General features: G+C 54.4%; 1 protein-coding gene across 1 annotated transcript in view; it reads left to right on the top strand.

Annotated features, from left to right (window-relative positions):
- The first annotated feature begins 321 nt into the window (after positions 1-321).
- The window catches only part of LOC140428430 (sterile alpha motif domain-containing protein 10-like), a 157296-nt gene continuing 141011 nt past the window's right edge, over positions 322-16606 (top strand). Inside the window, exon 1 of the mRNA XM_072514867.1 lies at positions 322-659. Within this exon, the coding sequence (XP_072370968.1) occupies positions 647-659 (13 nt within the window). The 5' untranslated portion in view covers positions 322-646. The remainder of the gene's footprint in view (positions 660-16606) is intronic.

The following is a 16606-nucleotide window of genomic DNA, read 5'->3' on the forward strand; positions in this document are numbered from 1 at the left end:
GAAAAGAAGCCATTATAAGTAACACTCTAGCCAAGAGTAAATGTAAAAAATGGAACCAGCTGTGAACAGGCCAACTGGCCAACAATGGAGAGGAATTGAACTGCTTTTGGAGTTGTCCACTATTTTTTAGATGATTATGAGAAATTTAAAAATAAAACTTTCCGTGTTTCGGTTGGTGCTTTGAAAGTTCCTACACGCAATCCCTCGCCCGTAATGAATAGATTTGCCGACGAGACCGTCCCTTTGTTCTGAAGGGGCAGGGCAAAATACCGCAACCCATTCTTCCACGGATACAGGTTTTTGTGACCTGCCCTTTTCAGGACAGTCATCTCCTTACTGCACGTTGCTAATTTACCGCCTTCTGAGGAGATTCTGGTCTCTCTCTCTCACACACACAAATAAAGTCATTTTTCCTCACATAACCCCACCCACCCCACGGTGGCGTTGAGAATCGTGCGATTTGTGTGGATCGCCCCAAATTTCGGTCTTTCGAGAAGAGGCTCCGAGTGTATTTCCGGTGGCCTGGAAGCGATGTGAGAGAGTAGCTGAGCTGAAAACATCCTGTTACTGTCCAGCAGCATCCAGTGATCCTGCAGCCCGCCCGACGGGATGGTCGCGTTTTAGACGGCCAGCAGCAGTCAACGCCATGGCCGTGGACGGTAAGTCAGCCGCAAGAGGATGCGGAGACCTTCCAAGGGATAACAACCCCTTTGCGGTTTGCTCGCCAAAGGAAATGTAACACCAGGACGTGAAGATGAGACTGTGGCAGTGGCAGATGCAACGCATCCCAACCTTCACCGTCTCACCACTGTGCCGTACGGATACAGTATCGATTTTATTTTATTATTTCTTTTGCTGCACAGATCGTGGACTGGCAATATTTGAAGACTGAGATGCACAGCTGTTTCCAGCTGTTCCCTGGCCTTGATTCATCAGGTCCCCTAACATAGTTTCAGTTTTAACATCAGCAAATGACATTAATAAATCCTGTCGCTAAGTGGTTATCGGGACAGGGTGACATCAATATCTCCACACTCTTATCATCATCTCTTTTGTTGTTTTCCGTAGCTGGAAAGCTTTTTATCTTTCGGCTTGTCGCGTTTATGTGCGGACTGTTGAATGTGCTGTGATTTATTTGGAACAACCGTACATTAATACGGTAGTTTAATATCAAGAGGTGGTTAATTGTAACCTCGTCTACCTCTGTTTGAGGGCGGCCGCCGCCTTGTTCAGTCAATGGAATGAATATTGAAAGCGGTCCTATGTCTTGTTAAAATTCACACAGTTCAATTTACTGATGTACGTGCGACTTGCGATGCTTAATTTAAAATGAGCCGCAGTTATGTACTGGCAATGCCTAACCAGATTTGAATAAACTCAAAATAACTATTATTGCGACCATGAATTCCGAGGAGAAAATTAAACACCCCCTCCCCCCCCCCCCAAAAAAAAGAGGTAAATCGAAGGATTTTGAAAATTATCAGGCTATCAAACTGGTAGTGAGCCTAAGGAAATGTACTTATTCACTCTGTTCATTGTTGGAAGGGAATTAATGTGAGACCTGGCCTATTCTATCAAACTATTTCAGTGAGCTGAATTGTAAAACTGAAAGGGCACACAGTCCGAGCTGAACTTGCTGGTTCTCGGCTCCGTGGAAGTATGCAAGTCTCAACATTGTTATTTAAAGCGATCGTTAATGTTAAAAACAAAATCCTGTTTCGACATTTCTGTACATTACCCTTCGCTTTTCAGTATGAAGCATTTATAAATCTATTACTTTAGCGGCGATGTTTTAGAACTTTGAATATATTGAAAACCTCAAAGGATGGTTAGTTAATGGAAATGAACTTTCATTATTCAGCACACCAGGTCATCTAAAATTTATACATATGAACTTAAATTACTTTTTCCTTCTTATTTATAATACTTGATTTAAGGTCAGCATATCTCGTATATCTCACCTTATATCTATCTCAGCGTTTTCTTCAGATTATGCTTCTTTTATGACTTTTATACATAACTTTTATGAAAAGCTTGCACTCCCAGGTCTTATGTATTCTAATACTATGGTCAAACTAAAATAGTATATTTTTGCCCCTTCATTATTTTTTTTAATGCTTGAAGGTTGCTTTAGAATAATGGAGAGACATTCTAGTTCACTGTTATGTTCCTCATAACATCTCTAGGCAAATAAACTGATTAATCCAAAGGGAAAAATTAGTCTACAAAGTATCAGCTCTTTTATCCTTTCAATCTATCCCAAGACAGCAATACTGGCTTAGTGGGATTTGGATGAAAGGATCGATCAATAATGAATTCCGTGTGAAGTACTGAAAACTGTTAACAAGGTAGCTTGGCTCTGTTATTAATCAGAATATTCAGATACTATTTCAAAAATAATTTAATTTTTAAAGCAATTATATATTTTAAAGAAAATGAATGGAGTAAAGCAAAATTGAAATTAATATAATTTCTATAATCTGTTAGTGTTGATGACAAATGGATTGGTGAATATTGTCTGTATCAGTTAAAAAGGTTGAGTTGTTATTCATGCTACCTTTCTACATTGAAATTTTTGAAAATGTTTGCACTTCTGGGGCGTCATTCTCCGACCCCCCGCCGGGTCGGAGAATGGCCGTTGGCCGCCGTGAATCCCGCCCCCGCCCCCGCCGAAGTCTCCGAAGGGAGAAAAGTCGGCGGGGCGTTAATGGCGCCGCTGCCGCGGAGAATGTCACGGGCCTGCGCAAGGCAGCCGATTTTCGGCCTGCCGATATTCTCCCTTCCGGATGGGCCGAAGTCCCGTCGACGTGATGACCGTTCACGTCGACGTCAATCAAACCTCCTTTTCATCGGCGTGACCCGGTGCTCCAGGCTCACGCCGACCAGCGAGGAGGTGAGTGACGGCCTGGGGGGTTGGCTCTGGGCAGGAAATGGCGTGGCCGCAGACTGATTGCCTGAGAAGAGGTGTGTCTCGGCTTGTGTGTGTGTGCGGCGGGGGGGGGGGGGGGGTGGTTAGAGTAGGCTGGGCTCCGGGGGAGTGCCGGGAGGGGGTCCGTGCCGGGGTGGAGGTTGTGGAGGGGGTCCGTGCCGGGGTGGAGGTTGGGGGTTGTGGAGGGGGTCCGTGCCGGGGTGGAGGTTGGGGGGGGGGGGTCCGTGCTGGGGTGGAGGTTGGGGGTTGGGGAGGGGGTCCGTGCCGGGGTGGAGGTTGGGGGTTGTGGAGGGGGTCCGTGCCGGGGTGGAGGTTGGGGGTTGTGGAGGGGGTCCGTGCCGGGGTGGAGGTTGGGGGTTGTGGAGGGGGTCCGTGCCGGGGTGGAGGTTGGGGGTTGTGGAGGGGGTCCGTGCCGGGGTGGAGGTTGGGGGTTGTGGAGGGGGTCCGTGCCGGGGTGGAGGTTGGGGGTTGTGGAGGGGGTCCGTGCCGGGGTGGAGGTTGGGGGGGGGGGGGTCCGTGCTGGGGTGGAGGTTGGGGGTTGGGGAGGGGGTCCGTGCCGGGGTGGAGGTTGGGGGTTGTGGAGGGGGTCCGTGCCGGGGTGGAGGTTGGGGGTTGTGGAGGGGGTCCGTGCCGGGGTGGAGGTTGGGGGTTGTGGAGGGGGTCCGTGCCGGGGTGGAGGTTGGGGGTTGTGGAGGGGGTCCGTGCCGGGGTGGAGGTTGGGGGTTGTGGAGGGGGTCCGTGCCGGGGTGGAGGTTGGGGGTTGTGGAGGGGGTCCGTGCCGGGGTGGAGGTTGGGGGGGGGGGGTCCGTGCTGGGGTGGAGGTTGGGGGTTGTGGAGGGGGTCCGTGCCGGGGTGGAGGTTGTGGAGGGGGTCCGTGCCGGGGTGGAGGTTGGGGGTTGTGGAGGGGGTCCGTGCCGGGGTGGAGGTTGGGGGGGGGGGTCCGTGCCGGGGTGGAGGTTGGGGGTTGTGGAGGGGGTCCGTGCCGGGGTGGAGGTTGTGGAGGGGGTCCGTGCCGGGGTGGAGGTTGGGGGTTGTGGAGGGGGTCCGTGCCGGGGTGGAGGTTGGGGGGGGGGGTCCGTGCCGGGGTGGAGGTTGGGGGTTGTGGAGGGGGTCCGTGCCGGGGTGGAGGTTGGGGGGGGGGGGGTCCGTGCTGGGGTGGAGGTTGGGGCGGGGGGGGGTCCGTGCCGGGGTGGGTGATGGGAGGGCAAATGAGTTGGTCCACCTGGCCAGGTGCCAGCCTCCAACAGTTGGACCCATGCGGTCCATGCCACCTGGCTGGGGGGAGGAGGGGATATGGGCAATGATGACATGTCGTCGTTCCCCTCCCCCCCACCAGGTCGTCATGTTTTCAGATCATCCAGCGATGTTGGCCGCCGTGGTGGCAGCCGCTCATGTCTATGTTGCCCTGGATGAGGAGGAGGAGGAGGAGGAGGAGGAGGAGGAGCGTGCCAGAGAGGCGGCGCAGGCTGCCGCAGAGGGGCAGGCGGCAGCCGCCCAGGCTGGAGGGACACCTGACCGACAGGACGAGGAGGGGGAGGAGGACGTCGCGGCCCCACGGCAACGGAGGCACCCGAGGGCGCCCCGTGTGTACCGGCCCCGGCAGTCATACCAGGACCTCACGGACCGGGAATGCAGGAGGAGACTCCGGATGAGCCGGGAAACCGTGGCACACATCTGCCACCTGCTGGCACACCTGTCACCGCGTGGCACTGGCGGGGGACACCCTCTCCCCGTGTCCGTCAAGGTTACGGTGGCCCTGAACTTTTATGCAACGGGGTCATTCCAGGCACCGAGTGGGGACCTGTCCGGCATATCGCAGACATCGGTGCATCGGTGCATCCGGGCAGTGACAGATGCCCTTTATGCCATGGCGCACCGCTACATCCGCTTCCCCGTGGACCGGGCCAGCCAAGATGCCCGGGCCGTGGGCTTCTCTGCCATTGCCGGGTTCCCCATGGTCCAGGGCGCGATCGATGGGATGCACGTCGCCGTGCGGCCACCTGCAGATAACAGGGCCGTGTTCACTAATAGGAAGGGGACCTATTCGATGAACGTACAGGTGGTCTGCGACCACCGCATGATGATCCTGCACGTCTGCGCCCGTTACCCAGGCAGTGTACACGACTCATTCGTGTTGTCGCGGTCATCCATCCCCGGCATGTACGAGGGACGCCATCCCCGGCTGAGGGGCTGGTTGCTGGGCGACAGGGGCTACCCATTGCGATCGTGGCTGATGACGCCTATACGGAGGCCACGCAATGAGGCGGAGAACCGCTACAATGATGCCCATGTAGCGACAAGGGGAGTGATCGAGAGGTGCTTTGGCGTGCTGAAGATGCGTTTCAGGTGCCTGGACCTCTCTGGGGGCGCCCTCCAGTATCGGTCAGATAGGGTCGGCCGCATCATTGTGGTGTGCTGCGTCCTGCACAACATAGCCCAGCAGAGGGGCGATGTGCCGCAGGCAGAGGAGGGCGGAGTGGAGGAGCAGCAGGAAGAGGCCCAGTCCTCCCCAGATGAGGGGGATGGGGGCAATGGTCAGGGCAGACGGGGTAGACACAGACGGGTGGCTGTCCACCGTTACCGGCTGGCCCAGCGGGCACGGGACAGACTGATAGACGCCCGCTTCACTGACTAGATGGGCGTGGGAATCGGGTAGTATGGCCACAGACCGCACACCATGACAACAGCCGACCACCCACACCCCCCACCCATCCATCCACCCAGCACCATCACCCCCCTCCCCAACCCCACACACCCCACCCGCATGCACACCACCCCCCCACTCCCAATTGCCGATCCACCGGCGGCACAACGGGCCGGGCTCACCCAGTTGCGGGTGGACGCGTGTCTATCGCAGGCCATGGAGAATGATGACAGCCCGCCTCCGATGAGCTCCTGGCTCTACATCGTTGGACTATGTCTGACCCATGGCCACAGTACCACCATCCACCCGGACCATCCCTGCATGCGGCTGTGATACTGCAGCGCACGGTCCCGTCCTCTGCCCGGGGGATGTTGATGGCGGCCCAGGGGGAAGGGGGCAGACTCACCTGGGGCTGAGGTAAGACCACCCCTCACACACACACTTGCGCTCAACGTACATGACACCCCCGCACACTTTGGACAGAGCATAAAGGCAGCTTCGGTAGGTGTAACATTGACTTTAATAACCAAAGGAGTTCATGCACGTGCCCTAGCGCCTAAAACTCATCTGTGCCCTGCACCCGTGCCAACTTACTCAGTGTCTAATTGTTTGGCCTTACGGGCCCTTTGACTACGTCTACGTGGTTCCCCAGACGGTACAGCAGAACTGGAGGTGGACTCCTGTGATTCCTGCCCTCTGACACTGGATCCCTTTGGCGGCCGTTTCCTGGGGCGTCCTGGCCTAGATGGGCCAGGCTGCGGCCCGGGCGACTGGGATGGCGAGCTGCCAGCCTGTCCTGCCCGTTGCCCACCCGATGCACCTGGGACGGAAGGGGGGGAGTCCGAGGTGTCGCGGTGTACCGGGACCTCCCCTACAGAGGGAGCCGGGATGGACCACACCACCTCCTCCTCCCTCGGGGTGCCCGATGGCCCCCAGGCCTCTACATGGGTGGGGGATGCGAACGGACTGGCCATCCGACGCGCCCCCGACATCTGGCGCTGCCAGTCCTGGAGGCCCGTGCTGGTATCGACAGGGGTCTGCAGGTTTGCAGCCATGGAGCCCAGGGGGTTGTCGAACCCTGTCTGCGACAGTGCGACGCCAGCTCGCACATGGCCACTGGCGCCGATGCCCTCAGCGATGGCCTGCTGAGACTGGGCCATGGCCTGCTGAGACTGGGCCATGGCCTGCAGAGACTGGGCCATGGCCTGCAGAGACTGGGCTATGGCCTGCTGAGACTGGGCCATGGCCTGCTGAGACTGGGCTATGGCGTTGAGCGCCTCTGCCATCTGGCGCTGGCACTGGCTCATGGCCTCCTGTGAGAGGGCAGCCATTTCCTGGGCCACAGACGCCGCCTGCACGGAAGGCCCCAGGCCTCGCAAACCGTTCCCCATGTCTGACACCGTCGCACCCATTGCCTCCACCGCGGACGCCACCCGTGCGGTGTCAGCCTGGGTGGCACGCATGACCGGGACCACTCCCAGCTCCTGGACGCGGGTGGACTCCTCCACCTGCGACCGCAGCCGCCGCAAGCCACCCGTCACCCTATTCGCTCGTCTCCGTGTCGGTGGTTGCATCGGATCTATGTGTGGGTGTGGTAACTGCAGGAACCCGGGATCCATCTGGGCGGCAGATGTTCGCTTGGCCTGGGCTGCCCTCCGACCGCCCGGTCCCTCTGCTGCTCCTACCTCCACCTGCTGTACCGGGACGGCTGTGTTGTGCGCACCAGTGAGTGTACCAGACGCCTCATCACTAAAGTGCCCAACCGTGGTGAGTGTTTCTGCGATGGTGGAGGGTGTTGGTGACAGCAGTGGCGTTGTGTCGTGCTCTTCGTCCCACTCTGAGTCCATGGCACTTTGGGGTGGGGGTTCGTCTCCACCCATCCACTCTGAGTCACTGTCCGGTATTTCGTCTTCCCGGGTAGGGGTGTCCTGGGTAGTGCTGTCCCGGGTAGTGCTGTCCCGGGTAGGGGTGTCCTGGGTAGTGGTGTCCCGGGTAGGGGTGTCCTGGATAGTGGTGTCCTGGGTAGTGGTGTCCTGGCTCGGATGTGACGGGGGCCTGTGGCTGCCCCCCTCATCGCTGGGTGGTCGCTCCCGCACGTGACGGGGGTGTCGTCTCCCTGTTGCTCCAGGTCTCTCCGTCTCCCGTGGTCTCCGAGGGGCATCCTGCGGGCGTCGCATGCTGGAGGGTTCGGGTCTCTCCGTCTCCCGTGGTCTCCGAGGGGCATCCTGCGGGCGTCGCATGCTGGAGGGTTCGGGTCTCTCCGTCTCCCGTGGTCTCCGAGGGGCATCCTGCGGGCGTCGCATGCTGGAGGGTTCGGGTCTCTCCGTCTCCCGTGGTCTCCGAGGGGCATCCTGCGGGCGTCGCATGCTGGAGGGTTCGGGTCTCTCCGTCTCCCGTGGTCTCCGAGGGGCATCCTGCGGGCGGTCTGCATCTGCGGGGATGGGTGCCTGGACGTTTGGTCCTGCGATACACAATGAAGCATGCATGGTTAGACATCAGGCAGTGATCAGGTGATACGGGAGAGGGGGATATAGGGGAGGGGGGATATGGGGACGGGCTGTTGGTGGCTCACTTGCTCGTGGGGCCCCGACCTCTGCATCAGCAACCTCCCGGTCGTCAGGTCCGCCAGCCAGTTCCAGGGCCCTTTCCTCGTGTACGGTCAGTGGCCTCTCATCAGCGGGCCCTCCTCCAGTCCTCACATGCTCCCTATTGTTGTGTGCGCGCTTCTCCTGGGGGGGGGGGGGGGGGGGGTGGTGGCAGGGGTAAAAGGCAACAGTGTTAGGCAGGTATATGAATGCACGCCATCGGTTGCGCGTGCATTGCAGAGGTTAAGGTTAGGGCTGGATTCACTTGGGGATATGGGGGATATGGGGGAGGGGGGATATGGGGGAGGGGGGATATGGGGGATATGGGGGAGGGGGGATATGGGGGATATGGGGGAGGGGGGATATGGGGGATATGGGGGAGGGGGGATATGGGGGAGGGGGGAATATGGGGGATATGTGGGAGGGGGGATATGGGGGAGGGGGGATATGGGGGAGGGGGGATATGGGGGATATGGGGGAGGGGGGATATGGGGGATATGTGGGAGGGGGGATATGGGGGAGGGGGGATATGGGGGATATGGGGGAGGGGGGATATGGGGGAGGGGGGATATGGGGGAGGGGGGAATATGGGGGATATGGGGGAGGGGGGATATGGGGGAGGGGGGGATATGGGGGAGGGGGGATATGGGGGATATGGGGGAGGGGGGATATGGGGGAGGGTGGATATGTGGGAGGGGGGGATATGGGGGAGGGGGGATATGGGGGAGGGGGGATATGGGGATATGGGGGAGGGGGGAATATGGGGGATATGGGGGAGGGGGGGATATGGGGGAGGGGGGAATATGGGGGATATGGGGGAGGGGGGATATGGGGGATATGGGGGAGGGGGGGATTTGGGGGAGAGGGGATATGGGGGATATGGGGGACGCTCACCCTGCCTGCTCTGACGAGGTCGTTCACCTTCTTGTGGCACTGGGTGCCTGTCCGTGGTGTCAGGGCCACAGCGGTGACGGCCTCTGCCACCTCCCTCCACAGACGCCGGCTGTGGCGTGGGGCAACTCTGCGGCCGTGCCCGGGATACAGGGCGTCCCTCCTCTGCTCCACCGCATCCAGGAGCGCCTCCACATCGCGTGACTCGAACCTCGGGGCTGAGCGACGGCCAGCCATCAAGTCGGGTGTTGCGGTCGGCTGTTCCGGTCGGGTGGGGGGGGAGCTGCGCGGCCTTATGAGCCGTCACGCCGTGCAGCGCGTATGACGCTGCACGGCGTGAACCACTGCGCAAGCGCGGATCCCGTTACGTCGCTGCTAGCCCATTTCGGGCCGCAGACTATCGGCCCATTTTTATGACGTGACGCAAGTGGGATTTGCGCCGTTTTTTGCGCCGATCGGCGGAGTTTCCGCCGATAACGGAGAATTTCGCCCCTGATCTCTGAACAAAATGGTTGCGTATAAAGTTTATGTCGGATAAAATGACTTAATAATCTGAGTCTGTTGCCATATTGAAAGATCTAATAAAGTCATTTGTCTTCTCAGTATTCATGATTTAAGGCAGTAAATGAGTCTAATGTAATAGATGGAATTGCCAACGAAACATAATTGAACTTGCTGCATGGATGTCCTGAAGTAGGAGCTGTGATTTGGTTGTAAAGTTGTAGGTTCGATTCCCTTTGTTAACTGCTGAGTATGACTGATGCCAGGAGCCAAATCTGGAACAAACGTCTGTGAAATGAATTTTATTCAAAGGGGTATGTGCTGCCTGCAGACACTGATACACAGCTGGAATATAAATGTAATCAGATCAAGACTAAAAGATGGGGCACTTGGTGAACCAACCCATCTGCATTTCCCTAAATTGTGCCGTTGGTTGGGTGTGGGGTGGGTGGGTGGTAGTATGGCAAATGGGAAGGAGAGATGTATATGAATTAAAGCATTTTGAAAGTCAAACAACAATTTTGGTTTAACATATTAACCAGTTATGCTTTTGTAAGATCTATGTTTTGCTTGCATTGTGTTATAACAAAAGTAATGAAAACAAAAGAAACAATGATGGTGAATTTACCAGCATTTGTCTGTAAATATAAAAGCTGAACGGATGCTTAACACATATTCTTACAGAAGTGAATGTCCATAACACTCTCAAAGCTCTGATTTCTGTAACAATTTCAGAAAGTCGAAAGATTGACAAAAGAGAATGCTTTGCTTGGTATTCCTTCATAGCAAGCCCTACTAAAATAGCTAAAATTAATAAAGTTACTATCATGTCAAATTCTCAACCAAGATAAAATGCCTGTTGGGTTCATTTTGTGCACACTTGCCGACCAGTTATCACAGTTTTCTTGTAGACTTCCAAATACTTTACTCAGTTATGTATGTATAAAGCTACTCTGAAAGTGAGAACATAAAGTGGGTGATTTGTGTGAGCTATTCAATCATTTGTGTTATTGTGCTAAGAGCACTGAACGTACCAATAATAATCCTACATCTTAAAATTATCCTCAATCTGCACCTATCCAAAGTTAAATGTTCACAATAAGTGCATATGCAATTTGATCCACATGTACTATTAGTTTGCTGACCTATATCCTAAAAACTATTAAACAGCAGTGCAGAAAATGACTTCCAGTGACGGCGGGCGGGAGGTGCCGCACATTGGAGGGCTCCTGTTCGGGAACTGCATTTTCGGGGTTTAACGGCCGGTCCCAGGGGCAATGGAGGTGGCAAAAGCAGGGAGAAGGCACCTCAAAAATAAGTTAAAAAACGTCCATGAAAAAAGCGGCTGAAAGTCCGTCAGGGAGTGGAAAGGTCACAGCGGGGGCGGCAAGAAAAGTGGAGGCTTGGGCACCAGGGGAAGCCGCATTGCCCACGGCTGAAGAAATGACTACGGTGATGGTTGTGGAACTCGGAAGGCAGTTCACAAAACACATGGAGGCGAAGAGCAAGGAGATGGGGGCGGTATTGAAAATGCTGGTGGAGGAGGCGATTGCCCCGGTGAGGGCGGTGGTATTGAGCACAGTGGCGGAGGTGCGGGAGCAAGGTGAGGCACTGAAGGAAGTGGAAGAGACATTATTGCAGCACAGTGATCAACTTACCTTGATGGGGAACGAGATGCGGAAGGTGATAGAGATCAACAAGGGTCTGCGAGCCAAAATGGACGACTTGGAAAACAGATCCAGGCGACAGAATCTGAGGATTGTGGATCTGCCCGAAGGAGTGGAAGGCCCGAGGCTGACTGAGGATTTTGCCACGATGTTGGCGAAGCTATTGGGGGAGGGGTATGATCCCTCCCGTTATGAACTGGATCGGGCTCATCGGTCGTGGAGGCGTGGACCAAAGGAGAGTGAGCCGCCAAGAGTAGCGACTCTGTGTTTTCGTAGGTACAGTGTCAAGGAGAAGGTCCTGTGCTGGGCAAAGCAGAGGCGGGTGGTGCAGTGGGCTGGAACTGGTATATGCATATATCAGGACTTTACGGTGGAACTAGCGAGGAGGTGGACTGCCTTCAGCCGGGTGAAGAAGGCACTGTACATCAGTACGGTGCAGAGTGGCATAGTATACCCAGCTAAATTGAGGGTGACCTACAAATCCAAGGACTTTTATTTTGGGACGGCGGAAGCAGTGGAGGTGTTTGCGAAGGCAGAAGGACTGTGGCTGAATTGAGAAATGGTCATGTACCGATGTAGCCTCATGTAACTGTATTTTTTCACTGTGTGCTGGTGTATGTGCTAAATGAGCCAACGTTGTATATATTTGGACAAGAGGAGAGATGGGACTTTCACTTGTAATGATGGTTCTTTGGGGCTTGGGTGTGTATGCGGGGTTTGTGTGCTAAAGGGGATTTCTTGGTTTTCCTTGGACCGGGCAAGGGGGAAAGAGACCGGGCGGGGGCCTCCACGCTGGCCGGTTTAAGCCGACCAGTGAACTGGAGTGAGGTGGGGGGAGGGGCAGCGGCCATCGGAGCCTGGCAGAACAGGTTCCAATGAGTCTAGCCGTGGTGAAAAGTTGGGGGAAAGGAACAGAGGTTGGGGGGAGGAGTTTTATAAGAGGAAGTGGAGGGGAGGAGTCGGGAGGGGGGGGGTTTACAATTCATGGGTGTCATTTACGGTACTCTTTCGGGGATTGGATGGCATTGAATGTTAGGGGGAGGGGGTGGACTCTATAAGTCAATGGTGACCATAGGCCATTCCTGATTCCTTTTTCTTTTTTTCTCCTTTGTTTTTCCCATCGTGGGTGGGTTTGTTTTATTTGATGCTTATATTGTCAGGTGGGGCATTGTTTGGGGTGGTGGGAGGATGGGATCGTTGTTGTTGATAAGGGGATTGACTTTGTATTTGTTACCGTTTACTGCTTGTTGGTGGGGTGTAAATTCTGAAGAAAATGTGAAAATGGAGAATAAAAATATTTTACAAAAAAAACCAGCAGTGCAGAAAATTAGTATAAATCGCCCTACCGTTTCCTTTTGAAATGTGATTTCTGCATCAAAGTTAGAATCGAGACAGTAGTTATAACATTTGAATTATAGAATTCAGACTCATATTTGTAACTCAGAAATGTATATTTCTTCACAAACTAGACTGCACATTTTCCTGGGGAGAAGGGATGCAATTCACTGACCGGCAAAAGTGCACCGAAATAAGAAAAAGAATAAAAAACGTATGAATGCTAAAGAAAAACGATTATGTAAATTGACCAGAAGTAATGGAACTGCAGAAGAGAGTAGAATTTGCTCAGCTTGATTGAACATAACCACTGGAAAATGAAAAAGCATTTGAAATCAGATCTCCACTTTGTTTGAGAATTTTAACTGGCTAGTCTTTTAAATTTGCTTCCTAAAAGCCTTCCCATGCACATGTACGGGAAGTTGTTTCAAAAGATGTAGTCAGACATGGTAAATTCCTGGGATAGTATGATCTGAGCATTCCCTCCCAGCTTCATTTATACTGCAGCCACTGATCTCAGACTGTGGAAGCAGTTCCCCTATTTAAACTGCCTGGTTGTACGACCAATTGTCCTGTTCAGCAGTGTACTAGATGTTGAGTATAAGTAGTTGGAGAACTCCTCTTCTAGCAACCAAATTTTAATGTTTAAATCATACAAATGGGCAAAACACTCTTTCTACCATCAGCTAGCTGTCCAATAGTTGTTCCAAGCCTATTATAAATCAAATCGAGTTACTCTCTATGATGTGTCCCGTTCAAGTACTCTGAATGTTCCTCTCTATTTCCCACTCTCCCAGTGATTCTCACACTGTTTCTCGTTGTAATCAGGACAGACTCTGACTTTGGATTAATGTTGCAAATTCATTATTTGTTCAGAGAAACACTGAGCGGGATTCTCCGTTTCAGAGACTAAGTGCTGATGCCAGAACTGAATCGGTGGTGTTCTATGACGCAGGCAATTCAGGATCAGTTAATGGGCTAGCACCGGCGCCACATGCAAATAGTGCATTTCTGTTGAAAAACAGTGTCCAATTCGCCGGGGTCGGGATTGGCACTCGAGAGACTGACAAGCTGCAGCCACATATCAGCATACACTTCCAACATGCACTTATTCCAGCCAACAAGATGGCAACCCAAAGAGCGGCACCCCATTTTGCACATGTGGAACTCAAGACCCTGCTGGGCGCCATGGAGGAGAATGGGGCACCCTGTTTCCTGGGGTGGGAAGGATGTTGGCACCCACCTGGCTGCAGGTTGCAGAGGCTGTGAATGCCATGGGTCCCAATGGGAGGACTGGCCACTAGTGCCGGAAAAATCTGCACAACCTCCTCAGGGCGGCCAGGGTGAGTAGCCGACACCATGCCCCTGGCACTAACTCCATCCAACACATCAGTAACCCACTCTCCACCCCCTCCCACCGCCCGGAGGTGACCGAACACCACACGCCGGCAGTCTGCTCACACATTACCCTGCACCACATGCCTGCACCAATACTGCCCGCCATGGCCGGGTGCCCTGGTCACAAAGGCCATCAGCTGCCCACCCCTGTGCTGCCCGCGTCAGACTGCCTAACACTGTGCATTTTCTGTCTCTCCCCCTGCCCCCAGGAGCAGATGGTGCACAACAGCAGGGAGAGAGAGATGACTGGAGGGGGCCCACCGGAGCTGCGCCCCTCACCGTCGCAGAGCGGCGGGCACTGGAATTGGTCATTTGTTCTGGAGAGAGGGCAGTTGCTGAGGTGGAGGTTGGCATTGGGGAACCAAGTGAACCCCTGCTGAGTTGTGTTATCCCTATGGAACACGTGGCACAACCCCCAGACATTGCCACCCATACCATCCCACCACCCCTGAACCGCATCTTCAGGATGCCGATACTAAGCTCGATCACGCCCCTGTTTGCTGTGTGGGCGTTGTTGTAATGGGATTCAGCGTTGGTCTGTGGCCTCCGAATAGACGTCATCAGCCACGATGTAGCGGATAACCCTTGTCGCCCAGGAGCCAACCCCTCACAGGGGAGTGCACCTCAAAGGTGTCAGGAACTCTCAAGTGTGCCAGGATGAAGCTGTCGTGCACACTACCCGTTTATCGGGCACTGTTGTGCATGACGTGCATCTCTTGGTCAGACACCAGCTGCATGTTCATCGAGTGGAACCCCTTTCGGTTTGTTAAGATCAGCCCATCATGCAGTGGTGCTCGTAGGGGTCAGGTGACCCGGCAATCACTCCCTGAACCTGGTGATGACAGCAAACATCGCTCCCCAGGCATCTTGATGGGCTTGGTCTGCAGAGAAGCTGATATATGTGCCAACCGGGCATAAAAGGCCTCCATTACGACGCAAATGCACCTGTGCACTGATATTTGCGAGATCCCAGACGGGTTTCCACTCGGTGCCTGGAAGGAACCCATGGCAAAAAAGTTCAGGGCGACTGTCACTTTGTCGGCCACCCGGAGTGGGTGTCCTCCCCCATACTCCCACGGTTCCAGGTGCGCCATGTTCCTGCAGATGTGCCGTACAGTCCCCCTGCTCAGCCGGAATCTTCAACTGCATTCTCGGTCCGGCAGGCCCTCGAATGATAGGCGCTGCTGGTGTACCCATATGGCCAGTGTCTTTCTAGGAAACAATGGGCCACGATAGACAGTCAGTGGGGTGAGCAGCAGGATGGCTGCCTTGCAGGATGCGGCAATGGCGGTCCATTCCTGGTCAGCCCGGTCCCGGGAGATACCCCAACCCCACAGTCCATCCCCTGGTCACCCCCTGTTACCACCCCCACCCCCCAGCCCCTGGCAGACCCACATCCCATCCAGTCATGCCAGCGGCAGGACCGGCAGCCCATGGTCGTGCCTCTGTGAACATAAACCTACCCCCTCTCTCTTCCTCAGCAACCACCGCAACTGTTTCCCGATTTTTAAAACCACAGTGAACCTCACCATCGGTAATACCTCCTGGTGGAGCATCACGGGTGCCCCGGAGGATTCGGGACTGGCCCGTTAATGATATGCCAAAGGCGATTACTGTGCATGCAGTGTAGAATGTATTCACCCCACTGTTGAGGCACAGGTCTCGAATTTTGGCTGACTCGTGTTTCTCCGCCCGATCGTGCCTTGCGATTCTGCCCATCATTTTCTATTATTTTAAACTTGCCAGTATAAACAGTACCTTAAATACAGATATTGGTTGATTGATTGATTGATTTACTGTCACATGTACTGAAGTACAGTGAAAAGCATTTTTCTGCAGCGAAGGGAACGTACACAGTAACATAGAACATAGAACATACAGTGCAGATGGAGGCCATTCGTCCCATCGAGTCTGCACCGACCCACCTAAGCCCTCACTTCCACCCTATCCCCGTAACCCAATACTAAGGGCAATTTTGGTCACTAAGGGCAATTTATCATGGCCAATCCACCTAACCTGCACGTCTTTGGACTGTGGGAGGAAACCGTAGCACCTGAAGGAAACCCACGCATACATGGGTTCCCCGGGGAGAACGTGCAGACTCCGCACAGACAGTGACCCAGCGGGGAATCGAACCTGGAACTCTGAACTCTGGCGCTGTGAAGCCACAGTGCTATCCACTTGTGCTACCATGCTGCCCATTATGTATGTACGTAGATAATCGACAAAGTACATCGACAAATAGTGATTGGGTATTGCGGAACATGGGGCTAAACAAAGCAAATACATGAGAAAGAGCAGCATAGGGCGTCGTGAATAGTGTTCTTACAGGGAACAGATCAGTCTGAGGGAGGGCCATTGAGGACTCTAGTAGCTGTGGGAAGAAGCTGTTTCGTATGGCTGGATGTGCGGGTCTTCAGACTTCTGTATCTTCTGCCTGATGGAAGGGTCTGGAAGAGGGAAAAGCCTGGGTGGGGGGTCACGGCCAATTCTGTCTGCCTTCCTGAGGCAGCGGGAGGTGTAGAGAGAATCAATGGGAGGGCAAGCTTGTGTGATGCTTTGGGCTAAGTTCACCACACTCTGCAGTTTCTTTCTATGCAAAGCTGCTCCTCAGTAAATACTAAAGCCTTGCCTGTTGGAAGCTATCTTAATTCCA

This window comes from Scyliorhinus torazame, chromosome 8 (assembly GCF_047496885.1).
Source record: "Scyliorhinus torazame isolate Kashiwa2021f chromosome 8, sScyTor2.1, whole genome shotgun sequence".
NCBI classification, from domain to species: Eukaryota; Metazoa; Chordata; class Chondrichthyes; order Carcharhiniformes; family Scyliorhinidae; genus Scyliorhinus; species Scyliorhinus torazame.